The sequence below is a fragment of the Arachis hypogaea genome, chromosome 16 (genome assembly GCF_003086295.3).
Source record: "Arachis hypogaea cultivar Tifrunner chromosome 16, arahy.Tifrunner.gnm2.J5K5, whole genome shotgun sequence".
Taxonomy (NCBI): Eukaryota; Viridiplantae; Streptophyta; class Magnoliopsida; order Fabales; family Fabaceae; genus Arachis; species Arachis hypogaea.
Window position 1 is genome coordinate 21,292,628 of NC_092051.1, and position 27,821 is coordinate 21,320,448.

At 35.7% G+C, this 27,821-nt stretch overlaps 2 protein-coding genes and 1 non-coding gene across 4 annotated transcripts; 1 reads left to right on the forward strand and 2 right to left on the reverse strand.

Moving 5' to 3' along the window:
• Positions 1-17,626: 17,626 nt before the first annotated feature.
• Positions 17,627-17,699, reverse strand: TRNAA-UGC (transfer RNA alanine (anticodon UGC)). Its single transcript has one exon. It is a non-coding gene; the product is annotated as a tRNA-Ala (tRNA).
• Positions 17,700-18,352: 653 nt separating this feature from the next.
• LOC112758385 (U-box domain-containing protein 9) lies at positions 18,353-21,054 on the forward strand. Of its 2 annotated transcripts, none has more exons than XM_072220012.1 (3): positions 18,353-18,424; positions 18,652-19,257; positions 19,777-21,054. In XM_072220012.1, the coding sequence occupies exons 2-3, from the start codon at positions 18,970-18,972 to the stop codon at positions 20,851-20,853; spliced, it is 1,365 nt and encodes a 454-aa protein (XP_072076113.1). In that variant the 5' UTR covers positions 18,353-18,424; positions 18,652-18,969; the 3' UTR covers positions 20,854-21,054. The 2 variants fall into 2 exon arrangements, with proteins under 2 accessions (XP_072076113.1, XP_025662835.1); XM_025807050.3 differs by having other exon boundaries at positions 18,362-18,529.
• A 3,549-nt stretch (positions 21,055-24,603) lies between these two features.
• Positions 24,604-26,674, reverse strand: LOC112758386 (uncharacterized). Its single transcript, XM_025807052.3, has 4 exons — positions 25,840-26,674; positions 25,562-25,756; positions 24,925-25,173; positions 24,604-24,834 (listed from the first exon to the last, which is right to left on the reverse strand). Exons 1-4 carry the CDS (start codon positions 25,861-25,863, stop codon positions 24,778-24,780), a joined length of 525 nt encoding a protein of 174 aa, XP_025662837.1. The 5' UTR covers positions 25,864-26,674; the 3' UTR covers positions 24,604-24,777.
• Between the last annotated feature and the right edge of the window lie 1,147 nt (positions 26,675-27,821).

Consider the following 27,821-nt stretch of genomic DNA (forward strand, 5'->3'; position numbering starts at 1 on the left):
ACTGAAATGACCCTTTAAAGCAAACTTTCAATTCTGATTCTGTTTGAACTCAGCAGCGGAAAATTTATGAGACAATTTATTTTTGTCTCATGAATATCAGAAAATAGAACATAGCAAAGAAAAGAGAAGCTGACACCATCATGTATCCTGGTTTAGTTGCCTTGTGCAATGCAACCTACATCTAGTCTCCACCACAACAGTGGTGAAATTTTCACTATAGTTGAAATATTACATACACCAATTCTACAGGATTGACACAATTCTTTCACACTCAAGTAGTTCTAGTCTAACTTGACATTGGTTATGCTAATACCTAACTCTTCACTCTTAGTTCTAACCTAACTAAGAAAGGGATACCTCAGGTACAAAATACAAGACACAGACTTACCTAAAGAAATCTGAAAATAACTCTAGGCTTTTCTCTCAAGTGTATCACTCAGCCTCTTTCCACTCATTGGCTTTTACTTGAGCTCTCTCATTATGCCTTTTCACTCAAAAAATTACAGAAAGATAAACATTGAAAAGTAAATTACAATCTGTAAAACATGAAGGAGATTGACTTCATCAACAGTCTCTTTGCTATGTGATAAACCAGACTTGCACGTCTCTGAGTTAGTTCTTCATTTTTGGCAGAATGCTTCTTTGAAAGAAAGCACTGTCCAAGTGGAGGAACTTCTTCAGGGAACTCTTCTCAGAACACAACTTACCAAACTCTGGTTTTCTCTCCTTGCCTTCTGAATGAACAGCAAACTTCTTTTATCTCCTTGCATGTTGCTGGTTCTTCTTCCTAGGTAAAACTTTGAGTAATGTGCTTCACCAACCCACCATCTCACCTTTTTCCCATTAATCCTCAGAAAGCAAACTGTGCTCTGACCTTCTCTTGTTGACCAAAAACCATAGGAAAGCAGAAAACAGATATCCTTAATGGTTAACCCAGATCTTGGCCATTGAGAAGCTACTTGGTCCCCAAGACTCACTTGTGACCGTAGATACACAGTAGATTAGAGCAGAAATCAACTTTTCCTTGTAACCCATTTTCGGAGTAGCAGAGAGTTGGGAAGAAGAGAGGAATGCAGTATTCATGCAATAGGAAATGGTTTACCTTTAACCATTGCCTAACCTTGATTTGGTTTGAACTTGCTTATTTGACCTCAACCTTTCTTGCCTATCCTTCTCTTTCTTTCTTCTTTTGTGAACAGCTTGAGTATTAAGCTTTTTCTCTTTCTTTTTCTGATTTCTGATTTAGACAAGATAGGTGTACATTGCTTTTGGGGAAGGCACATGGGAAGAGTTTGAATGAGAGAGCAAAATGGATTTGGATCGGGTTTGTATCAAATTCAGCCCGTTGGTTCCTCGCCTAGCTTCCTTTTGGGCTTTGTTTGTGTTATCAGCCCATCAGTCTTGTTTATTATTTTCCTTCCTCTTGGGCTTACAGCAAAGATGATTTTTGGCCTGCAACAATAAATAATTAGCCTCATATAATCATAAACAATCAACACTAATTATTTATTTTGCTTAATAAAATAATGTTTGTCATCATTAATTAATTTTGTTAATTTCTCAACTCAACAATCTCCCCCTTGATGACAAAACATAATTTAAACAAAGATCAAAAGGAAATGAATTTGAGTAGGATTTAGAAACTCCCTTTGATTTATGTTACTTGCTTTAGTGTTGCTCCCCTTTCCTTTTCAAGAGTAGCTCCCCCTAAATTTATGCTCTTCTCTTCTTTTCTGTTTACATATACTTATTTGGAACCAAATAAATACCATATATTAACCAAAGATGCAGCAGACATTGATAGTTTTTAATAGCTCATGACAGATCATACTTTAGTCAAAACAGAACATTAAAACATCAGGGTCAGAGTCAAAACAGCAACATATCATAAAGCAAGTTTTCAAACTCATGCCAGAATGATCACAACAGTAGAAAACATTTGCAAATTCATGCCAACAACATTATATCAGCAACAATCAACTAAAATTGATCAAGTATTCATAATTCGGCTGCTCATCATGCGCTATTACTCCCCCTTTTGTCATCAAGGGTGGAAGATAGGCAAACTAAATAAAAAACATAACCTTAAATCCTGCAGAAAATTGTTAGTGCAGAGTCCAAAATACCAAATAAATTAAAACTAAGTGCTGCAGTTGTTAAGATATTATAGTCATCCAAGACAACAAAAAAAAAACTAGTTCAAAAGGAACAAAAAAAAAACAGTTTTCATGAGACAAAACGAGAGCAGACAACAATAGTTTCATGAGACAATTCTAGGCATCTGAACTGTTCCCCTCCGAATCAGCTTCCCCTTCAACATCAGTAGCAGGATCTTTATCTTGGTTAAGATTATCAATGAACTTCATAAATACAACCACTCTATCCCTTGATTTTCGGAGGAAATTCTTATGTTTGCTGGCTAGCTTTCTTTGCTCCTTGCTCATGGCAATCATGTGATTGGATTGGGAGACAAACTCCTGAACAACATCTTTGACAACATTTAGCAGAGCAGATTTTTGGCCAGTAGAGATGGAAGTACCCTCTGTGGAAAGAGAAGGAGATTCTTCAAGAATGAACTCTTCATCATCATCATCTAAAACCACTCTCTCAGATCGAGTAGGTCCTTTTTGTTGTTTCACTGCACCACCTCCCTTTAGATATGAATGTCTATTTTCATAATTCTCATTGGTCAAGTCAACACCAAAATGCTCAAATATGCAAGTTAGAAACATGCCATAAGAAATTGCTTTGTCTTTCTCACTCCTAACAGAGTCAAACATGTATCTAACCATCAAATATGCAAAAGAAATTTCTATTTTAGTGAGAAGGGCATATAAAACAATAGTGTCAATGTAGGAAACCCTTTGATATGGACCACTTTGAGGAAGTATTATGTGGTTGACAATTCGGTGTAACTGAGCACGTTCATATCCTAGGACTTTGTGAGTGGGTGTGATGCCATCAATCAAGGAGACATGTTCACAAATATTAGCCAAAGCATCATTGTAAGAAACACCAACTCCTTCATCCCACTTAACAGAAGCATAAGCACAAGGCCCAACATCAGTATACTTCAATGAATCACTGATTGTTTCATTATTTAAAACTATGTCTCGGCCCTTTACATATGAGTGAACAGTGCCTTCATGATATGTCATGTTAGCATAAAACTCTTTGATCAAAAGAGGATAAACATGCCTTTTGATGTCAAATAGATGATTCCAGTCTAGAAATTCCAAGTTTTCAACAAAAGAAAAGCCTTTCTTTTTCAAAGTTAGTAAATCAGCAAGAAAAGAGGGACGCAGGGTACGGTACTTAATAACTCCATCATAAAATTTATTATTCATGGCAGACCTAAATCTATAAGGATTGTAGTTGGAGTGAGATGTCATGAAGTGGGATTTATGAGCAAAAGGACCAATGTCAGGTTCTCTAACAGATTTGAGAGGAGGATGAGGTTTACCTCTTTGAGAACGCAAGAGAACCGACCTTGACTTAGGTCGTGTGGGCTCAGAGGCAGCTTCAGGCACTACTGGTCACTTCCCTTTCGACGTGCTGCACTTCGATGACCCAGGTTTAGATGGTGGTTCCTTCAGAGGTGGATGGTTTGGCGTCGACTTGGCTGAAGAAGGAAACCTTGAAGGGTTCTTAGTGCGTGCCATGGGATCGGTTCGTGGAGGAGAGGTAGGAGGAGAAGGTGAGGGAGTGAATGTTTGGTCCTGAGAGCGTGTTGAGGGTCTTGGATTTGTAGGAAGTTTATGAATCTTGTCACGCTATGGCCTTTTTGCAATAACTTTCTTCCTCATTTGGTTGGTTTTAGATTTTTGAGGGAAGAGAAGCAGTAAAGATAGAGGGGAGAAACCAAAAGGTTTTGAGGAGGAGTTATAGAGGGAAGAGAGGGAGTGTTGGTAACCATACCCAAAGGAAACTTTCACAAACCATGCAACTGCATCACCTTCTGATTTGACTTGAAAAGACTTGACATCATAAAAGAGAAAGGTTTTATTTTATTTTTAAAATTAAAAAGGAAATCAATTCAAAATTTTTAAAAAAACTTTATTGGACTTAAAGTCAAAATAAAATAAAACTGAAATAAAAACCCAAAAAAAAACTGAAACACACAAGCCAACAAAAAAATAAATATAAAAAATATGTAACATTCATATTGGGCCCAGAATCTGTCCTCAGCTAATGGTTTTGTGAAGATATTTGCTAATTGCTCTTCTAATTTAACAAATTGAATGCTAATATCCCCTTTTTGAACATGTTCTCTTATTGAGTGAAATTTCACTTCAATATGTTTAGTCCTAGAGTGCAAAACTGGATTTTTAGAAATATTAATGGCACTCATATCATTACACAGTAGGGGAATATTTTCAGCATTTAACTTGTAATCAGCAAGCTGTGTTTTTAACCACATAAGCTGAGAACAACAAGAAGAAGTAGCTATATACTCAGCCTCTGCAGTGGATAAGGCCACTGTTGGTTGCTTCTTACTTGACCAAACATTTAAGGACTTTCCAAGGAAGCAACATAAGCATGAAGTGCTCCTTCTATCAACTCTATCATCGGCAAAATATGCATCACAATAATCAACTGTAGAAAAATCATCAATCTTAGGATACCAAAGACCAAAATTGGATGTGCCATGAACATATCTAATGATCCTCTTAACTACAGAAAGATGAGACTCTTTAGGTTTAGATTGGAATCTTAAACACATTCTAACACTTTGCACAATATCGGGTCTAGAGGAAGTTAAGTACATAAGAGAGCCAATCATTCCTCTATACCTAGTCTCATCTACATTTTTCTCAGTTTCTCCCTTATCTAATTTTGAACTAGGGTGCATGGGAGTTTCCATGGGTTTGGCATTTTTCATATCAAATTTCTTAACTAGTTCCTTAGCATACTTCTCTTGATGAATGAAAATACCATTTTCAGATTGTTTAATTTGCAGCCCAAGGAAAAAATTAAGTTCACCCATCATACTCATGTCAAATTCACTTGTCATGAGTTTTCTAAATTCAGAACAAAGGGATTCATCGGCTGATCCAAAAATAATGTCATCAATATATATTTGGACTAGAATGAAAGAATCATTAAAATTCTTGATAAATAGAGTTGTGTCTGTGGTACCTCTTTGAAAACTATTTTTCAAAAGAAAATAGCTAAATCCCTCATACCAAGCTCTGGGAGCTTGTCTTAAACCATAGAGAGCTTTTGATAATTTGAAAATATGGTTAGAATGCTCTTTATTTTCAAAACCAGGTGGCTGCTCCACATGCACTTCTCTATCTATCACACCATTCAAAAATGCACATTTCACATCCATTTGATATAATTTAAAACCACAAAACACAGCTGAAGCTAAGAGAAGTCTTATGGCTTCCATTCGGGCAACAGGGACAAAGGATTCATCAAAGTCTATTCCTTCTTCTTAGTCATATCCTTGTGCCACTAGCCTTGCTTTGTTTCTTGCAATGCTGCCATCCTCTCCTAGCTTGTTCCAAAATATTCACTTGGTGTTGGTCACTTTCTTTCTACTTGGCCTTGGAACCAAAGTCCACACTTGGTTCTTCTCAAACTCAAGAAGCTCATCCTCCATTACTTTTACCCAAGAAGGGTCACTAAGGGCTTCTTTAACATTTTGAGGCTCCATTTGAGAGAGAATGACAATGTTTGTTCCTTCATTTGCCTTTCTAGTTGAAGACCGAGTTTTAACCCCATGAGAAACGTCCCCTATGACAAATTCTTCAGGATAATTCTTCAAGAATCTCCATTCATGAGGTCTGGTGGACTTGGAGACAGATTCAGTCACCAAGGGATTCTGGGTACTGCTAGTTTCAGGATCTCCTTCAGATTCATGAGACAAAATAGAATTGTCTCTCGAATTTTTAGCAGCTGCAGTATCTGGTTCAGCTTGTCCAAAATTTCTATTTTCATGATTTTGTGCAGTTTCATTGTCCTTTTGAGCTTGATTCCCTGCATCACAGTCTTCCAAAATACTTTGCACCAAGTTAGTATCACAAAATGTAACATGTATGGACTCCTCAATAATCCTAGCATCTTGATGATAAACTCTATATGCTTTACTAGTTGTGGAATATCCTACAAATAAGAACTCATACGTCTTTGGATCAAATTTACCCAAATTATCTTTGTTATTAAGAACAAAGCATTTGCATCCAAAGATGTGCAAGTAGTCTAAGTTTGGTGGGTAACCTTTCCAAAGTTCATAAGGGGTTTTCTTCAAAAATTTTCTTATGATTGTTCTATTCAAAATGTGGCAAGCTGTGTTAATCGCTTCAGCCCAAAGGAATTTTGGAACATTGCTCTCATAAAGCATAGCTCTTGTCATTTCTTGTATGCTTCTATTTCTTATTTCCACAACACCATTTTGTTGTGGTGTCCTTGGACAAGAGAAGTTGTGAGATATTCCAAATTCCTCACAAAATGATTCAAATAAATTGTTTTCAAATTTAGTTCTATGATCACTTTTTATAGAAGAAATCTTTAAATCCTTTTCATTTTGAATTTTCTTACAAAAGATTTCAAAGGCCAAAAAGGCTTCATTTTTATGTGCAAGAAATAAGACCCAACCAAACCTAGAATAGTCATCCACAATTACTAAACGATAATGTTTACCACCTAGGCTTTGAGTTCTTGTTGGACCAAACAAGTCAATATGTCGTAATTCAAGTGGCCTTTTAGTAGAGATGTCTTCCTTTGGTTTAAATGAACTTTTTGTTTGTTTTTCCATTTGGCAAGCATCACAAGTGATGTCTTTGTCAAACCTTATCAAAGGAAGACCTCTTACTAACCCTTTCTTTACAAGTTTGTTTATTTGAAACATACTTGCATGGCCCAATCTCTTATGCCATAGCCACTTTTCAGATTCTTTAAAATGAAAACAAGCTACATTTTGATCCTTTAGTTCATCAAGAGTAAGTCCATACACATTATTAAAATGCTTGGCAACAAATAGCACTTCATTAGTCTTTTCATTTACAACACAGCATTCAAGTCTTTTGAAAGTTACTAAATATCCTAAATCACATAGCTGAGTTATACTCAAAAGATTGTGCTTCAATCCACATACCAAAAATACATCATCAATGAAGGTAGAGTGTTCATTACCTACTTTTCCAACAGCAATTATTTTACCTTTACCATCATCTCCAAAGGTCACAAAACCTCCATCATACTTGTTTAGTTTGATGAAGTAAGTTGACCTTCCAGTCATGTGCCTTGAGCATCCACTATCCATGTACCACATATCCTTTTTGTTCTTGGATGCAAGGCAAATCTGCATGAAGAATTTCAAGTAACCTTAGGTATCCAAATTAATTTAGATCCTTTGAAGTTAATCCATCTTGGTTGCCCAAGTGCATTGAAATCACACACAATATTGTAAATTTGGTTTTCAACAATTCTTTTTTCAATGAAGCATTGAGAATATGAATGACTAATTTTTTTGCAATTAAAACAATGATTTCCTTATGCATGTTGCTGAATTTGAGATGAGTTACCATGCTAGAAATGATTGAAGGACTGAAATTTTCTGGTTTTTGGAAGAGGTGCATTTCTTTTGACAAACTGATTTTTGTTATAATTATTCCCCTTTGCAAATGCATTTTTACCAGAATTTTTGAAAACTTTTGGACTTTTTGAAAATGAGGTTTTATTGTAAAATGGTGGTTTCTTGAAAGCTATATCATTTTTCGAAATATACCCCAGACCTGACCTTTTTGATGTGGTTTTGGTTTTTGAAAAAGGCTCAGTTTCACTTGCACAAAATTCATCAAATTTTTCTTCATGTGTGGGAAAATTTTCAAGACCAGATTCGTTGAAAGTGGGTTTAGTTTTTTATGAGGATGCCACAAATTTCATAGAGGAATCACTGAAAACTGCACTTTCCTTGGTTATGTAACCTAAACCAGATTTTTCAAACAATGGTCTTTGGCTTGCAAGTAATTTGTCCAAGTTACTAGAACTTTGAGCAAATTTTGCTAAGTCACCATTCAGCCTTTTAATCATATCATTTAATCTTTCATTTTCAGCAATTAACTCTTAAGAAGGATCCACAATGTGCTTTCCTTTTAATTTTTCAAGTTCAGATTTTAGAAATCTGTTTTCTTCTATAGTGTCCAAAGCACTTTCAGTTTCCTTCACTTTTTCTTTTAAAAAATTATTTTCATCTTTCAACACATCTTTTTCAGATCTGCACTTATTGTACTTATCTAGCAGTTTTGATGTGTTTAGAGTGAGATCATCAATAATAGTATGTAAATCATCTATAGTCAAATCATAGTAATTTACCTCATCAAGATTATTGTTTCCATCCATGAAGCAGTATTTATCTTCACCTTCAGATTCTTCTTCTTCATTTGAGTCGTTCTCAAGATCCTCCCAAGCTGCCATGAGCACTATTTTCCTTTCTTTCTTTCCTTTGTCCTCCTTCTTGAGCTTTGGACAGTTTAGCTTGAAGTGTTCAGCCTCCTTGCAATGATGACATGTCACTTTGCTCAAGTCCATCTTGTGTTCCTTTGAGCTTGAACCCTTGTACTTGCCCTTGTTCTTCACCATCCTTCTAAATCTCCTAACAAAAAATATGAGCTCATCATCTGAAATACCATTACTAGACTCACTCTCTTTTGGTTCTATTTTTGACTTGAGGGCTATTCCCTTTTTCTTTGAGTCCGGGTTTTTGTGTGTGGTTTCATAGGCAAGGAGTTTTCCTCTCATCTCATCATAGGTTATCGGGCTTAGGTTATTGTTCTCGGCTAGGACAGTGGCAGTGGTTTCCCATTCTTTTGTGAGGCTTCTAAGGAGTTTTCACACTAAGGTTTGTTCTGAGTAGTTTGTATCCAAAGCATCAAGGTTGTTGATTATGATTGAGAATCTCTCAAATACTTCATCAATGCTTTCTCCATCCTTCATGTTAAACATCTTGTACTCTTTTTGTAGCATATCAATCATCATTTCTTTGACTTGTTTAGTGCCTTCGTGTGTAACTTGGAGTTTTTCCCAGATTTCTTTGGCTATCTTGCATCTAGACACCTTTCGGTACTCTTCAAAGCTGATAGCACAGTGAAGAAGGTTGATGGCTTTAGCATTCAGCTCCATCTTCTTCTTATCGTCTTCATTCCATTCAGCTTCTTTTTTTAGAGTCACCACTCCATCAGCACTTGTTTTTGTTGGGATCTTGGGACCGCTCACAACAATCTTCCATATGTTGTAGTCAATAGATTGGATGAAGATCCTCATCCTCTCTTTCCAGTAGGCATAGTTCTTTCCATTGAAGAAAGGTGGCCGGTTATTTGACTGGCCTTCAGTGAGGATGTAGGCAACTGTGGTTGTGCCCAAGTTGTTTGCCATTGGATCTTTGCTCCAAGCGGTGAAGCTTGATTCTTGAGACCTTAGCTCTTGATACCAACTGAAGGTTGTGGTAAGCTTAGAGAAGGGGGGATTGAATCTATGCCTTTCTTTTAAGTTACTGAAATGACCCTTTAAAGCAAACTTTCAATTCTGATTCTGTTTGAACTCAGCAGCGAAAAATTTATGAGACAATTTATTTTTGTCTCATGAATATTAGAAAACAGAACATAGCAGAGAAGAGAGAAGCTGACACCATCATGTATCCTGAATCAGTTACCTTGTGTAATGCAACCTACATCCAGTCTCCACCACAACAGTGGTGGAATTTCGACTATAGTTGAAGTATTACATACACTAATTCTACAAGATTGACACAATCCTTTCACACTCAAGTTCTAACCTAACTTGACATTGGTTATACTAATACCTAACTCTTCACTCTTAGTGCTAACCCAACTAAGAAACGGATACCTCACAGGTATAAGATACAAGACACAGACTTACCTAAAGAAATATGAAAATAACTCTAGCCTTTTCTCTCAAGTGTATCACTCAGCCTCTTTCCACTCATTGGCTTTTACTTGAGCTCTCTCATTATGCCTTTTCACTCAAGAAATTATAAAAAGATAAACATTGAAAAGTAAATTACAATCTGTAAAACATGAAGGAGATTGACTTCATCAACAACCTCTTTGCTATGTGATAAACCAGACTTGCACGTCTCTGAGTTAGTTCTTCATTTTTGGCGGAATGCTTCTTTGAAAGAAAGCACTGTCCAAATGGAGGAACTTCTTCAGGGAACTCTTCTCAGAACACAACTTACCAAACTCTGGTTTTCTCTCCTTGCCTTCTGAATGAACAGCAAACTTCTTTTATCTCTTTGCATGTTGCTGGTTTCTTCTTCCTAGGTCAAACTTTGAGCAGTGTGCTTCACCAACCCACCATCTCACCTTTTTCCCATTAATCCTCAGAAAGGAAACTGTGCGCTAACCTTCTCTTATTGATCAAAAACCATAGGAAAGTAGAAAATAGATATCCTTAATGGTAAAACCAGATCTTGGCCATTGAGAAGCTACTTGGTCCCCAAGACTCACTTGTGACCGTAGAAACACAACAGATTAGAGCAGAAATAAACTTTCCTTTGTAACCTATTTTTGGAGTGGCAGAGAGTTAGGAAGAAGAGAAGAACGCAGTATTCATGCAATAAGAAATGGTTTACCTTTAACCATTGCCTAAGTTTGATTTGGTTTGAACTTGCTGATTTGACCTCAACCTTTCTTGCCTATCCTTCTCTTTCTTTCTTCTTCTGTGAACAGTTTGAGTATTAAGCTTTTTCTTTTTCTTTTTCTGATTTCTGATTTAGACAAGATAGGTGTACGTTACTTTTGGGGAAGGCACATGGGAAGAGTTTGAATGAGAGAGCAAAACGGACTTGGATCGAGTTTGTATCAAATTCAGCCCATTGGTTCCTTGCCTAGCTTCCTTTTGGGCTTTGTTTGTGTTATCAGCCCATCAGTCTTGTTTATTGTTTTCCTTCCTCTTGGGCTTACAGCAAAGATGAGTTTTGGCCTGCAACAATAAATAATTAGCCTCATATAATCATAAATAATCAACACTAATTATTTATTTTGCTTAATAAAATAATGTTTGTCATCATTAATTAATTTTGTTAATTTCTCAACTCAACATATATCAATAAGAAAAAGCGTGTACGTATATATATGCGCATGTTGATTTTTTGTTAGATTTAGCTAATTTTATAGGAAAAAAAAACAAACAATGAAAAGAGAAAAATACTCTTTGATAATAACCTTCAAATTTTGATAGTGGAGGGAGATAGATGATGACTAACAATCTCAAGTTATGAGTAATTTATGTAACAGAGGTTCTCCTATAAATTTAGCTTTCTTATTTCATTTCTCATCAAGTCATCCAACAAGAGCAAGGAAACATTTGAGTTTTTTTAAGAATTTTTTCTTTTTTTTTTGAGAGGTATTCTCCTATATACTATACAATTAGAGAGAAGTGTATTTTTCTTTTGTCAAGAGAGAGTTATTGTAATCTCTTTGTAAGAGAGAGAAGTTATAATTCTCAAAAAAATATATTCAACTATTTCATATTTATATAGATTTTTAATTTTTTCATCTTTATATTTTAGCTGCATCGTTTGTCTGATACTTAATGGTAATATCAGAGTTAAAGGTTGTTGATTAGTAATTTCTTTTAGTTATTGCAAGTTACCATATATTAAAAAAATAGCAACAAAGTATGAGATTTAAAAATTTAGTGGGAATAATTTTTTCTTTTGGAAATTAAAGATAAAAGCTATTATGAGAAAAGACAACTGTATGGAAGCAATTGAAGGTACAACTACGTACTATAAGAAAAACGCTGAGTACTGTTGGATTTATTTCATCCGACGGTAATTACTGTTGGACTCTCTGGCGGATCACCTGCTCGAAAAACTAATTTGTTACCGGCAGATCTTTTTTACGATAATGTTAGCGTAAAAAACATGTTATTCCGCACCATATTACCATCGGATTATTCCTTCGGTGATTCCGACGGTAATGGCAATTTTTAATTTAAAATAAATTGCCAATTTTAATTTTAAATTTAAATTTTTTTACATAATTAGTGGTCAAATCATGAATAATGAAAAATTTTTATCTAAAATAAATAAATAATACAATGTACAAATTAAATAAAAGTCAAGTACATCAAATAAATATATGAAACAATAAAAAAACTAATATCTATAGATCCAGGTAGTCGTCGTTGTCGTTAGTCCCGTTGTCCTGAGTCGGCAACGCAAAAGATGGTGATGATGTCCGTGTGCCACCTGCAGCAGTGCTACCACCCACAAGATTGATGCCAGTGGCGTGCATCTGGGGCTGATACACCTCCATCTGAACTTTTCATACGTTGTATCTGCTCCAGCGACTCCCTAAACCCTAACCTGAACTAATTCGTAGACGTCACGCGGGTGAGGATCTCCTGATATCTCTCCCAATAATCGTTAAGCTCCTGAGCTTGAAGGTGAAGGCTCCTGGAGCCTCAAAACCACGCCTTCCTCAGGCTGGACGACTCGACTAGTGGAAGAGCCTGACGACGGCCTCAACGTCGAGGTGTGAAGGCTGCTGGTGAAAAATAATCCCATCCGTATACGCGGTTCTTATACAGGGCTGAGATGGTCTTACGCTAAACCGCATCGGGGTCGACGACTGAGGTTGCAGATCCATCGGCGGCATCCTCTGTAACACCCTACCATTCAAATCCTTATGTCGAGTCATAAGTCAATGATAATAAGGTGGTATGACTCAAGGTACTCAAGGTGGAGTTTATATATATATATATATACATAAATAATAGAAGGCAGTATTAACCGAGAAGATTGAAAGGATTTAAAAGAAAATTGCGAGCGTAACACACACACGTATCGATAAGAAGAGTTCAGATAGGCGGGGTAAAATAAAATATAAAGGAAGAATAGAGTGTAATTCACTAAGCAATTTTAAGCTTCCACTCAATATTTTCGTTCCTAGGTTTTCACAAATCTGTAATCAGGCAACTACCTTAAAAGACTCTAATCTGACCCTCATATCTCATTAATTAATTTCCACAATTCTCCACAACCTTCCAACATTCAAACGGAACAATGGTCAACGTCAAATGACACTAGCATGAGGGACCTCTCAGATATACATACAAAAGCAAAGCAAACAAATAATACCCAAGTATATTCAAGTATGACAATTAGCAGATAGACATTTAAAATGTACAATTAAGCAAATCATGACAAGTAATCAAACCGAAATAAAATCAAACAAGTGCAAATGATGCATGCCTGTCCTATGGCTAATGAGCTCATCTATCGATTATACAACAAACCCGACATGTTTGGTAGCTAACCCTAGATTGTCCCAATGTGTGCACATATACCAAGAAGAATTTTACATCTTCAAGGAAGAACGTCCGAAAAGGCATAAGTGTCCAGCCACATCTTACGACAAAACATCAACAGAATCCTAAATCTCAACTTAGAGCAAGTGGAACTGACCCACTGCATCTACCCAGAAAAATTTGTGACTGATAAAGTTTTAAATAACATATCATTCTCAACCAGGAGCAAGTGGGGGGAAAATCACTACATCTACCCCGGGAGACTCAAACCATAACCCAGAGCATGTAGAATCACACCACTGCATCTACCCAGGCAATTATACTTCATCAGACCTAATCTCATTATCACTTTCATCCTCAATCATATTCCTCATAATCAATCATCATCATCCCTCATCATCATAATCATCCTATCTCAACCACATCCCAAAGAAAGTGGAATCACTCCATTGCATCTACCCAGGCAGGTACATTTCAATCAAACTTTATTTCGTTACTAAATTCATTCTAAATCTTACTCTACTTTATTCATAATCATAATCATAGTCAATCATCAATATCTCTCATTATCATAATCATCCTCATCATCCTCAATCAAAATCAATCATCATTTCTCATTATCAATCATTCCCATTACATCTCTTATTACATTTAATCCCTCTTTTCCAATTTACTATCTCAACTAATTAAGTATCCTTTCCTAACCCCTCTACCCCCAATTACATCAACTCTAAACTCATAACAGGGTTTACAGAGTTTCAGAAGACTAGAAGAATAGTTGAGAACTCAAAAATACAAGCTTTCCAAAACAGGGTGGTCATGCGTACGCATGAGTGTAAATTTGCAAAAGTTGCGTACGCGAGAAGTTTGGGTAGAGGAGTCTGCTCACGTACACAGAACACATGCCGCGTACGCATGGTTGTAAAAAACAAAAATGTTGAGTATGCATGCCTTGTCCATGTACGCATACATATCAGGTTCAAGAAAATCTTATATGCTACAGAAATGCAGTTTTTCCATCCCAATCTCTCTCTACCCAGCCCATCCCCTTTCGCCGCCGCTCCAGCTGATGCGTGAGCATCTTTCCTATCTTTTCCTAGTGAATTTGCATTCAATTTGTTGAGTTTAATCAAGAATTAATTATCTTTTAGCCACTATGGATGCTACTTTGAGTCGTGTGCAATTCTATTTATTTTAGGTAGCATTCGGCTGGATTTGATGGAGTTTCCGCAGAAAAAGAGAAGAAGGCGAATGATGCTGTCAATCCTAACCTCTCTGCACTCAAACCTAAATAACTTGAGCTAAAGAGGTCCGATTGACGTGATTCTAGTGGCATTGGAAAGCTAACTTCCAGAGCTTTTCAACGATATATAATAGTATACACTTCTCTTCCAGCTATACGGTCAAAGTGGCGCCTAACTTGGAATTTCTCAAGTTAGGCGCCAGAACCACAAATTCTCCAAAAGCACATGATTACAGGTGCCAGTTAAAAAGGGAGCAGTGGTCCCCCTTCCATCTACTTGATGCTGCACAATTGTTTTTTATTTAATTTTGATTAAATCTTTTATTTTAATTACAAATAGGAAAAGATATTATTTAGTTTTAGAAAATATATTTTACATTAATTAGGATTAGATATAAAAGGAAACTCTTCTCTTCTACCTCATTCCGCAATTTACAGTTTATCTGAATCCTAGTTTTCTCTCTGAACCATGAGCAACTAAACCTCTACTGTTAAGGTTAGGAGCTCTGTCTGTTGTATGGATTGATACTATTATTTTTCTATTTTAATTCATGTACTGATTTATATTTCAAGAATTGTTTTCGTTCTTTATCTTATGAATTTGGGTGGAACGGAAGTAGGACCCTTGTTCTAATTGCGTTCTTGTATAACTTGGAAAAGCTCTTTACTTGAACAATAGCTTGAAAACATATTCTCCTAAATTTCTAATTATTTGGAATTAAAGGGATACGTGACATATAATCCTCTTATATTTGGGTAATTAGGATTTTTGTGACATATAAACTAGAATTGAACTTCACCCTCTAATTGGAATTAAGTGACCAAGAAATTGGCGGTTGATGAATTTTAGAGGAGACTAAAAAAGTCTAAGGAATTAGGGTTTAGTCACATATAGTTTGCCATGAATTAAATCTTGCATGATTAAAATAGTTAGTAAGAAAAGTCAATTCGAAAAATAGATAACTCTGAAGCCTTAACTGTTTCCCCCATATATTATTCACTACTTGTTTACTGCTTGCTGTTCTGATTCTCTGAATTACTTTTTGATGCATTTAAACTCTCAACACTATTTTCTGCTTGTCTAACTAAGTAAATTAATCAACCATTGTTGCTTAGTCCATCAATCCTCGTGGGATCGACCCTCATTCACTTGAGGTACTACTTGGTATGACCCGGTGCACTTGCCGGTTAGTTTGTGGTTATAAATTTCGCCCCACCAGCCCCGCCTCACCGGCTCCGCTTTCTCGCTGCTTCTCTATTTCTCTTTCTACCTAGTTCTTTCGCCGCCGATCCAAATTCAGGTACATCCTCACTCTCCATTTTCATGGCATCTATTTTAAAATTAGAAACAAAATTTCTATAATTATTAGTGTGTTACCTGTTAGTTTATTATTCTATTAGTGTTAGAAATTTGATTAGTGAGGGTTGTGGTGTTGAATGATTCTGAATTAGTTGGAGTATTATACATTTTTTTAAGAATCAGGATATCTGAGAATATTAATTCAAGAATCATGCTTGGTTTATATGTTTGTGTGTATTAATTGTTATATTAGAATTTAGAAAATACAGTGCTTAATTATAGTTTATGATTTAGGGTTATGTTAATTTTTTATCATCTTAATTTAGGATTAAGTTAATTTAAGATTTGTGTCTTGGTTATCATTTAATAATTTAGGATTTATTCTTACTTGTTTGATTATTATTTGTGTTTTGTTTTTACTTTTTTTGTTAGATTGAAAAATCATGGACTATGAGAAAATTTTTTGATTTAATTTTTGACGTAAATTCCATTGGTTTGAATAATTGGTTTGTTTGGTAGGTGGAATAGGATTTCAACCCTTGTATGTTGGTTTGGATTAAGGGTGTTCATGGGTCGGGTAAAACCGGGTTTGATGTGACCCAGACCCAACCCGAAATATATACAGGGCCTATTTGTTAGATCCGAACCTGGGCCCGGATCCGATGAAACCTACACACTTCGAGCCACTATTATATCAGGTAAAAACTGGGCCGTTATCATTACATTACTTTAATACCTTCTTGTAAGCTAGCATGTGAAAATATCTAAATTTCCAAGGCTCCAACCATTATTTGACATGGTAAAATTCACTTAGAAAAATATAACAAGAACCAACCATTCTCCAAAATTAAATCATAACTACAATCAATACTAATATTGTCTAATAACACCAAATATTTAAGTCAATATAAATAATACAATATTATGCATTAGTCTAAAGTCTTATGCATTCTAAATATAAAACATTAACTTCCAGTCTTATAATGACTAATAATACAAAATATTAAGGTTTACAATACTTAAATTCTACATAAGAATAGCCACTATCCATCACTAATAACACAAAATGTTATTTGTGTATGATGATCGGGCCACCGGACCGGGTCCGGGTGACCCGAGCTATGGCCCGGTCCCGATTTTACTCACTTTTCAGATTTCATTTCTTATCCCCGGGTCAACCCCAGGTCACTTTGGGCCCGGGTCTTTACGGTCCAAAATTCTTCAAGCCTAGGCTGGGTCTTCGGGCCAGACCGGGTCGTACACACCCCTAGTTTGAATAGATATTTGATTTGGATGAAACCTTTGAAAGGTGGAGAAATCCAAATTTTAGGAGAGACTTTGTCAAAATTTTAATAAGATTTTGAAAAATTCAAAAATTAAAATTATGTTTTTGAAATTTTGTTATTAATACCTTTTCTCATATTTGTTATAATTATTTGTTATTTCTTGAATTTTTTTTATGTTATTATTTATTGAATTTTGTTATGTTATTAATATGTTTACTGTATTGAGCGTATTAATATGTTTAGAATTTATAAATTTAATTGTGTTTTGATTACTATTAGTAATACATTTTTTTTTGGCAAATATGACTGGATAACATCCTTTTTTTTTTAAACATGGATAATAACATCTGTCAATGAGTCTTTTAAGAGTCTCACATAGACTAAGTGGCTTAAGTGTTTAGAGGCCCAAATAAAAACACAGAATCAAATTAATTGGGCCTTTAATGAAAGGATAAAACCGGAAACAAAAATGAAGGGGGAAAAATCATTAAAGAAAAACAAATATGATAAATTTGGAGATGCGGGGGATCGAACCCCGTGCCTCTCGCATGCAAAGCGAGCGCTCTACCATTTGAGCTACATCCCCACAATAAAATAAACTTACTATTTTATATATTTTAATTTAAAATAGTTTTTGAGTTAATTTAGAATCATATTTGACATCTCATAAAATGAGATTGAATATATTTAAAAAGAAAAAACGAACAAGTATATTAAACTTTACAAAGAGAAACAACAATATATAACATCTAGAAAAATTTTCAAATGTATCTCATTAATTTTAATCGTTATTTTTAATTAATATATATTTTATAATTAAGATCAACGGTTAAAATTATTCGAACACTCATATTTTTAGATACATTTAAAATTCTTCCTAACATTTATCCTCACTTTCTTTTACAATATGATTTCAGTCCAATTAATTTGGACAATACAATATGAGGTTTTTGAGGCAAGCAATATATAAAATGTATGATTCACGTTGTTGAAAAAAAATTTAGAGGCCAGCACAAATGCTTCAAAAATTCTAGGCTGAAGTATATGACCGTAGTTTAATTAGTGGAATAAAGTAATTTTTTAACCCTAATGGTTAATCTAGTTTAGATATCAAAGTGTTTATTTTTAGGCCTAATAAATCTTGAAACTACAACCGAAAAGGGTAGTTACAATAGTACAAAATTATTCTCTTTAGTCTTTAGTCTTTACTCTTTACTAACAATAAGTTGCAATTGACGTGGTGTCTTCTTCTTTCACATGTCCATTAATTTCCTATCTCCTACTTTTAGTAGGGATATTCTTTATCTTTAGGTGATAAAACTATTTTTCTTTATTAGAATATATATAAACGAATGAATTAAATATAGAACAAAGATTTAAATATGATTAATTAATAAATATCACAGAGAATAGAAGGTATTATTGTAGTAATTACTAATTACTACTTGTACCTTTTTTAATTTTTGTAGTGTTGTGATTATGGAGTTTGAAAACAAAATCCATTGATGGCGTCGTTTCTAATTGTGTTTTGTGTTTAGATGGTGAAAGGGGGGCGTGGCTACTGGCTAGGTGTTGGTTGGAGGAGAATAAGAGAAGAGAAGGGATGAGAAGAGAATAAGAATATAAAGAGAGGAAAAAGAAAAGCGTGGAAACAGTGTGCTGTGAATTCTCCCGTGAACTCAGTGTAAGAAAGAGGTCGGTGCCTCTAACTACGCTTAATTGCTCAATTACATTTCTGTCCCTCCACCACCCACACGCTTACGGCTTACGCTTCTGTTTTGTGTGCAAAGCAAACACAAATTCTAAAGAAAAGGAGGAGGAGATGAATTGTGTGAGGTGGTGAATTTTGAGGTGTAATGGCGAGGAGAGAGAGAGGTTTGTCTGCATCTGCGGCGGATGGAGGTGGTGGAAAAGCGGCGGAATTGAAGGAGAAGCTGAGGGGGCTGGTGAAGGCCATCGTGGAGAACGACGACTACACCACGCGCCACGCTGAAGACGCCATCGCCACTCTATCGACTCTTAGGGATTTGAAGAGAGCATCGCCCTCATCCTTCGATGATTTCAGCTTCCCCGTTCCTCCTGAATTTCGATGTCCCATTTCCACCGAGTTGATGACGGATCCTGTTATCTTGGCCACCGGACAGGTCACTCTTTCCTCCTTTCCCCTTCAATTTTATTTACTTTTTTTTCTCTTCACGCTGTTTTATTTTTATTTTTTTATGTTCTTCCTTTTTAGGCATCTAACCGCTTCCACATGTTCCTCGCCTCTCCGACAACCCAATTGTTCTGTTCATTATTGTTCTGTACTTTTTATTTTATTTGTTGGTAAAATTATTTATTTTTATCTGCTAATGGTAAATAGAACAGAGTGGTTCCAATTATTGACGTAATGCAGAATTATGGATTGTGCCTTGGAATCAAAATCATTCCTTTTCAACTCATTCCTTGATTTTTGATCAATTAGTGAGATCAATTTCATATTTTTTTGGGGTGCACCGGTTGCATGTTTAGTTCTTGTTTGGATTTGTTCATAGATTGAGACTAGGTTATTGTGTGCATTGGGAGAATAATGGCTCTGAGGCTGAGCTCTCCAGTAGTTGTAACAAGAGAGTAGAAATCTGGGGTGGTGTTTTCATTCATTGATGTGTTGTTGCCAAATGCAGACTTATGATCGGGCATACATTCAGAGGTGGTTGGATGAAGGGCACAGAACATGCCCTCAAACCCAACAAGTCCTTTCTCACACTAATCTTACTCCAAATTACTTGGTCCGGGACATGATTGCGCAGTGGTGTAAAGAGCATGCAATTGAGATGCCAAAGCCGGTTCAGGACATCAACCAAGTAGTAAGTAATGCGGATAGAGACCACTTGGATTCATTACTTCATAAGCTGTCATTGTCTGTCCCTGATCAGAAAGAAGCTGCAAGAGAGCTTCGCCTCCTAACAAAGAGAATGCCTTCCTTTAGAACCCTCTTTGGGGAGTCCGTTGATGTGATTCCGCAGTTGCTCAGTCCATTATCGCCTAATACGGCTCATGTTCACCCCGATCTCCATGAGGACTTGATTACAACTATTCTAAATCTCTCGATTCATGACGATAATAAGAAAGTATTTGGAGAGGATCCAACTGTCATTGCTCTTCTCATTGATGCCTTGAAATCCGGAACAATTCAAACAAGGAGCAATGCCGCAGCAGCCATTTTCACATTATCGGCTCTTGACTCCAACAAGCACATCATTGGAAAGTCTGGAGCCATCAAACATTTGCTTGACCTTTTAGAGGAGGGACAGCCATTAGCCGTGAAAGATGCTGCCTCAGCTATATTCAACCTATGTCTTGTGCACGAGAATAAAGGGAGGACCGTGAGAGAAGGTGCAGTCCGGGTCATTCTGAAGAAGATCATGGACCACATTCTAGTTGATGAGTTGCTCGCTATATTGGCACTCCTTTCCAGCCATCCCAAGGCCATTGAAGAAATGGGGGATCTCGGAGCTGTAGCCTTCTTGCTGGCTATCATTAGGGAGGGCACGTCAGAGCGAACCAAGGAGAATTGTGTTGCAATTTTATATACAATCTGTTACGGTGATAGAACAAAGTTGAAGGAAGTTAGAGAAGAAGAAAAAGCCAACGGTACCCTGTCGAAACTTGCGCGACACGGGACGTCAAGGGCAAAAAGGAAGGCTAATGGAATTCTTGAGAGGCTCAATCGATCACCCTGCTTAACACACACTGCTTAAGTTGGTATTGGACTACCGCGTTGTAAATAATTTGTGTTCTTCTTCTGTACAAACGGCCTCATCAGGTAGCTGTAAAAAATGGGAAAGGAAATTTCACTTGTTTGTGTACATTACCTGCATACAGTACTTTTTTTTTCACCTTCACATGCAGTCAAGCATATGAATGTATGAGCAAAGTGTTCTGGCTTTTTGCTTTCTTTCTATTCTGTTCTATTCTTTGTTTGTTTTCAAGAAAAGGTTATCTTGTTTGCAAAAATGTTGCATTATTCTTCAATTTCTCCTCATTGCCTCACTGCCCGTGATATCCAAAACTTTGTAACTACTTTGTCATGTACTCAGCCAATTTAGAATGCTCACAGTTTGCTTGGTTGTTTTGTTTGTTTGTTATTGGTGCCATTGTATTTGGTATTGCTCGTTGGTAAGTCACCATCATAAAGCAGAGAGAAGATATCTCTAATCAAAGTGCGAGGCCATGGATGTTGTAGGTTCTCTCTTTATTTTTTGTTTCCCTGCCAACCTTTGAAGAGTGTCGGCAGTGCCACCACCCTATTATTATTATTATTATTCGTTACTCCTATTTACCCAACTCTCACCAATGGGCAATAGGGGTTAATATGCTATGTATGAAGGTCACACACTCACACACGTTAAATTAACATATTACAATAATCAGTAATTTGACTTGTGTTTTAGCTACTATAATATAGTTTTTTTTTTGGGTTAAAATAGTTATTAAATTCAGTGATGGAATTCTTGGCACCACCGACAGTCCCGAATATTCAAAGTTGCTGACAGTAATACCTAACTATCTAGATGAAGTGCTGACTCGTTCTTCCATCGTATCTGTGTTGTGTTCATTTCCTATGTAGAGTAGGGAGTTACTTGTTCCACCCGTCTATCTCAAAAACGTCCTCTGAAACAGGCATTGGAATTGTTTGGTCTTTATAAAATATTGATTGATTGAAAATAAGGACCATTTGTGCTCAGTGGTACTTTATGTAATGATTCCTTTCCTTTCTAGAACAAGATTCATTGTACCTAGAGTTATAATACCATACCCAATTCAATTCATTACCACAATAAATAGATGACAATGAATAATGATTCAACACACACAGCATTCCCATTGTCGTCACTATATTATAATATACAATAATTGTTGCAAACGAGCGGTGAGTGCGAGTGAGATCACTCGGTCACACAATTCAACGTGTTGAGTTTAAAGCTTTGAAACGGTGGAGGTGGATGCACCAAAATGGATGTGCAGAAATAAAATTGAGAAACGAGAGATAAAAACAGAAATTTACAAGGTCCTTGTCATGGCCACCATTAAAAACCCCACCTACTGCTTCCCAAAAAGCCATTATTCCAAGCCATGCTTCGTGTCCTTTCTTGAGACTCATTCACGGGCTCCACATGGCTCATTCCCAACTTACTAAACTACAACGGCCACCATTATTGTTGTGCCTACACACACATACACAATAATTTCGCTATTTTTGGTAGCAGAAAATGAAAATTAAAGGAATCAATTCCATTATTAATGGAATGGAATATATGGCCCTTTCAACTTTTTGGCTACACAGCCTTTGGGATAATGTTACCATTCATAGTGCACAAGGACAATGAAATGGACGAATGGGGGTGTCTATCTCATCACTTGAAATGCCTGTGTGTTTTCAATTCTTTCGTTCTATCGTCTTATTCACATGTCCCAATTTTTTTTTACAGAGAGAATTGTATACTGTATTGTAATGATGTTTTAAGATGAACTTCCTTGTCATCTAAGCTAACAAATTGTGATATTTAAATTAACACTTGAACTATGATTAGCACATAAATATAAAAACCATAAAGTACCATTTTTGGGGCTCCTTTTATTTTAAAAGTTGTTTGTTTCGGTTAGGTGGTCCTTAGAGAGTGGAGGGCGCATCCTTTTGAGTTTGACAAGCAAACAGCGGAGGATGGTTTAATAACCATTAACCAATCCCCATTTAACATTCAAAAACAAAAAACAAAGGGTCCACCATTTGTTTTATTATATGGTTTTATACCTTTCTTCCCTGTTCTACCTAAATCCAAATGATACTCATTAGTCTCTTAATTAACAATAATAATAATAATAATAAAAGTATCTTATTTTTATTTCTATTGTTTCATAAAGGATTGACATTGCACACCACCTTCATCTTACTCATCAATTCCCAACAATCAAGCGGATGTTCTGCCTAGAAAATATATTCTCCTTTCTTTTTTAAATGAAATTTAATTTTAATTGTGCAGAGCTTCCATGTAAATTGAACACATAGCAGGAAGTTAATTACTTAATTATAATATTATATGGATGTGTATATAGCGTCAGTTCTGTTTGCTTGAAATGGTGAAAAAGGTACAGCATCATGACCTTTCTGAATGGGTTCCAACTTCCAACTTACAATATGGGAATGGATGAATTGAATTGAGAGGCGAGTAAAGATGAAAGAGACGCATTGGTAATGGCTAAAGCTACCTAAGGAGTGAGGACTTAAGAACCAAAAGGCTAAAGCCCTTCTTCTTGGACAAAGGCCAGAGTAGAGGCCCAGTTCAGTGTAGTTTAATTTTCTCACCAATTCTACAAGAAAGTCATGACAAAAAAAAGTGTACATGAAGTTTTCTCACTTACTATTTATTTTAATGCAACTCCCCATATATTTAATCTTCCGTCTTAAATTGCATTTTTCTCATTAATCTCTGAATACAATAATACATTTGACACTAAAAAACATCTACTAGAAAGAAAGAATTTATCACTGATTGCGACCCAAAAACAGGCTACAAACTGCGGATATGTAGCAAAAATACAAGTGTCTGACCAAAAGAAAAATACAAAAGGAAAAAGGGAATTATGTACTATCTTTTTCATGGAATTAATAGAAAAGTAGAAAGCATTTTGGTACTCTACATCTTTCATGGAACATATATTCTCTTGCTAATTTAGCTAATTCAAGTCCATATATCAGTTGGCAGTACAACTATTTTATTATTAATTTCCAAAACATGAATAATCACATCGATTATCACAGTAAATAATCCCTATCAGAGTTTCCTGTGCATATAACATAGGCTTCGATATTTGTTACCTGATTAGCCACCTCGGTGCTAATGTGATTCGAGGCCAAACAGTTTTACAGCCCCATCTAGCGATTGGCGACCACGTAAAAAGTTTTTCTCGGAATTGACTAGTGAATAGTGATTTCTGTCCTTTTCAGTGTGTGACGATTTTTATTTTTATCTTTTAACTGCAGTGTGTGTCCATATTTGTTAAATTATATAATTTTTTAAAGAATAGTATATTTCAAACTACATAATTACAAAGATCCATTAACCAGGGTGTTTTAGACATAAAGTCCCCCTAATTAGAAATTATAGCTAGGAACTTTCTATGGCAGAAGAAAGGTAGATACCAAATCAAATTATAATTGCAAATGCAAGGCCTACTATAGCTTAATTACTCATAGCCATTGGATTTGTATATCAACGTTGTTTTGGCATTATTAGATAAAAGAAAAAGTAAAAAACAAGAGACTTTTTACAAAGTCCAACATTAACGAGAAAGAAGATAAGCATCCGTGAATTCCGACATTGTAAGTTGTAACATCAACTCTGCCACCTAATACCAACAAAATAAGCATTTACTAATTCTAAATTCAAAATAATATTAATGGTAGAATATAATTGCAAGCACGGCTGAAATGAATGTAGACGACCAAATATCAAATAGTAGTACTATTACTACATTGATCATTATAATTTATAATTTATAATTTATATACTACCACTATAACAAACAAAAAGAAAAAAGGGCATTCATTCAGCATTTGAGGTGCATCAAAAACTATAATCACCACATAAGCAAGCAGCTTCACTTAGAAGAAAGAAAGATGGTCATGAAACACATGCAGCGGGTACCAAACACTTGGAAATGAAGCCCAGCACTTTCTTCTGCAAAAGTCAACAAAATATTATTAGGATAATATAGTAGTGCTATGGACAAAAAGAAAGTGAAAATAATAATTAAAAAAAAAAAGATACCCTTTTGGTAGAACGAAGGAGCTGGGGAGGGATCTTATAAAGATCTTCGTCAACGGGTTTTGGTCGAGGAGGGGCCGCTGATTGCGGAAGCGGAACGACGTCGTGTTGCTTGCTCCGTTGCTGTTCCGTCACGTCCCATACTTTCCCTTGCTTAAGCTTTCTCATGTTTCCATTTCCATTTCCCTTAACGTTAACGTTCCCATGAGAGCACCTCCTTTCTCTTTCTCTGTTCCTGTTGTTCCTATTCCCCTGCACAAGCGCATCAGAATTCAGAATCACTATTCCTTGTTTATTTGCAAACTCCAAAACTATGGTAAATTAAAAGGGTTTTAATGTGGTTGGTGAGACAGAAATAAATGGCTCAAAAACAGAACCAGCGTACTGTATCAACTACCAGATCCTCCCTCACGAGGCATGGGTCACCACAACACACATTTATGTGCCACCCACTGCTCAAAATCTTGAGGGTTCGTACTTAGAAACCACCTCTCATATTTCATGTGCAAGGAGTAAAGACAAGGAATGACAGCAAGGCCCTTTTAACTCGATTTAATTTAATTTCCATAGCTAATTTGAAAGAGCTTTTTAGAGCAATAAAATAGAAACAAAAATTGATAATACTGGAAAAGAGAGAGACCTTTTTGAGAGTAGAAGGAGGTTTGTGAAAATCAAGAGAGTAAAGGTCGCGAACGCAGGGATCACTCTCTCCGGAAGAGGAACTATAACGAACCAAGCCAGCTTGTCTTGCACACTCGAAGTACTGAGTTATTGGCAACTCGTTCGCGAATTCCCAGTTCCCAAACGCGGGTATCTGCCCACTTCTCTTCCATTCCTGTATACCACGCAACAACACATCAATCATTCACGACATACATGGTTACAGAGAAACTTGAAATGAAAGAAATCACAGCTCACATCCATAGCTGGAGAGTGAAACATGCAGCCACACAGAGCAGCGAAGCAGATTGAAGAAGATGAAGTGAAGTACAAGACTGGGTGAATGTGGGGTTGGATTAGAATGTGTTAGTTTTTAAAACGAAGGAGAAACGTGAAGAGAGGAGCGGGGCCTAGGGCCTGGGGCCTGTGGCCTGGGCTTTGTTTGTTTCTCCCGATAAAAACACTGAGACAGGGGATATAAATTCGTTGCTCAGAATTTCGACCAAAAAAGTAAAGGCAAACCCAAAGGACGAGGCTGACGGTGACTAAGTATCAGGGGGAAAGGCTTTTCATTAATTTATAATAATGTTTCCAGTTATTGCGGTGATAGCAATAAGTATTGAGGAGGAAGAAGAAGAGGCACAAAAAGGGGGCCTGGCCTGGAAGAAGTGTAAATTGAAGGGGGAGTAAAATGGAGATGGGATAAAGAGGAAAAGGACATGACAAAGGAGAAGAGGATGGTGGTTGTGTTGTATGTAGGTTAGATTTGGGGAATTTAGTAAAGGAAGGAGTGAGTGAGTGAGTACTGTTGCTGACAAGTAGGTGTGGGTGGGTGGTATTACTGTTACTGTGTTTGTGTAAGCGACCACTGAGAACTACAGAGCAGAGCCTATGAGCTACGTGCTATGAATGAATGAATATCTGATAAAGCTTCAAAGTGGAATGCCAATGGCCGCTGCAATTCTGTCCCTCTTGACCCACTTCTCTTCCTCTTATACCCCCCTGGCCCTTTTTCTCTCTCCGTCTTTTTCTTTGCCTTCAATTAGCTAAAAACGTTCTCCAACTTTTTCTATCAACAAATAAAACCTTGTCCGGATATCACCAAGGTTATACTATATTATTATATCTATATTTTTATATTTATATTTAGTGATGTATTAAAAACATTATAAATATAATTTATTAAATAATCATAAGAAACTTTTTAAGTGAAAACTTTATTTATTTTGTAGGGTAAGTTCTGTTATAAAATTACTGTATAAATTTTTTTTGAATCTCGTTAGGGAGTCAATGGAATATTTATACAATATATACAATGGGTTATTTATTTAACTCAGTATGAGTTAAAAAATGAATATCCAGACTAATTTCTCAAACACAATACACTCGTACTATCCAAAATAACCATCCAGATACCAGAGATAATAAACATATAATATCCTACTAAATCGAATATCTTTAAACCCCCATTGTACACAATGTATTGGCTCCTTATAATTTCTCAATTTTTTTTATTTATCTTTTACTATTTTTTTTTAACTTCTAGTGTTTAGTAAAGATTATATTTTAGACTTTTTAAATTTAGAAATATTATATCATGTCATAAAATTATTCATTCAAAATTTAAATTAATATAAAAAAACATGAATAATTATATTTTTAATCATCTTTAATAAGTTCATATCTATATATATTATGATATGCTGATTTGTATTTATACCAATTTTATAACCGTTAAATTTTAATATTCATGAGAACTATTTTTCAATATATATATTGTATCAATTTGTCACTTATAAATGTTTATAAATTCCTAATTTTCAACGTGCAAAATATATATAAAAGAAAATACTATTCAAACTAACCATAAAAGGAAAAATACAATATTCAAAACCTTTCTTTTGTCTTGAATGATGCCCAATTAAATTAAGATTCTATGATCTTTTTAAAAAGAAAAATAGTAATGTGGCTCATTTACTTAGCACATGCGGGATCTCATGCCTTTGATAAAAAGCCAGATTTGGAAGCCAAGATGGCTTAATACTTTACTTTTGTTTCCAGAAAGGCACTTTCTAGTTTCTACTAAGGAAGTATCATGCCACCTGTACGTGGATGCAATTTTTTTTTTCCTCTATTTAAAAAGATGAAAAATAGTCAAATATAGATAGCGTTAGTCAGCGTCTCAGCGGGGAAAACGGATGCCATGCGAGTGGGACAGATCCAGAGATAAAAACCGTAGT

Bases quoted from the DNA above. Each gene is read 5' to 3' on its own strand.
- LOC112758385 (XM_072220012.1), top strand. From the start codon at position 18,970: ATGGCGAGGAGAGAGAGAGGTTTGTCTGCATCTGCGGCGGATGGAGGT. The intron at 19,258-19,776 runs GTCACTCTTTCC...TGCCAAATGCAG, and splicing joins TTATCTTGGCCACCGGACAG to ACTTATGATCGGGCATACAT.
- LOC112758386 (XM_025807052.3), bottom strand. From the start codon at position 25,863: ATGTTTCACTCTCCAGCTATGGAT. The intron at 25,757-25,839 runs GTGAGCTGTGAT...CGTGGTATACAG, and splicing joins TTCACTCTCCAGCTATGGAT to GAATGGAAGAGAAGTGGGCA. The intron at 25,174-25,561 runs GTCTCTCTCTTT...GCGCTTGTGCAG, and splicing joins CTCCTTCTACTCTCAAAAAG to GGGAATAGGAACAACAGGAA.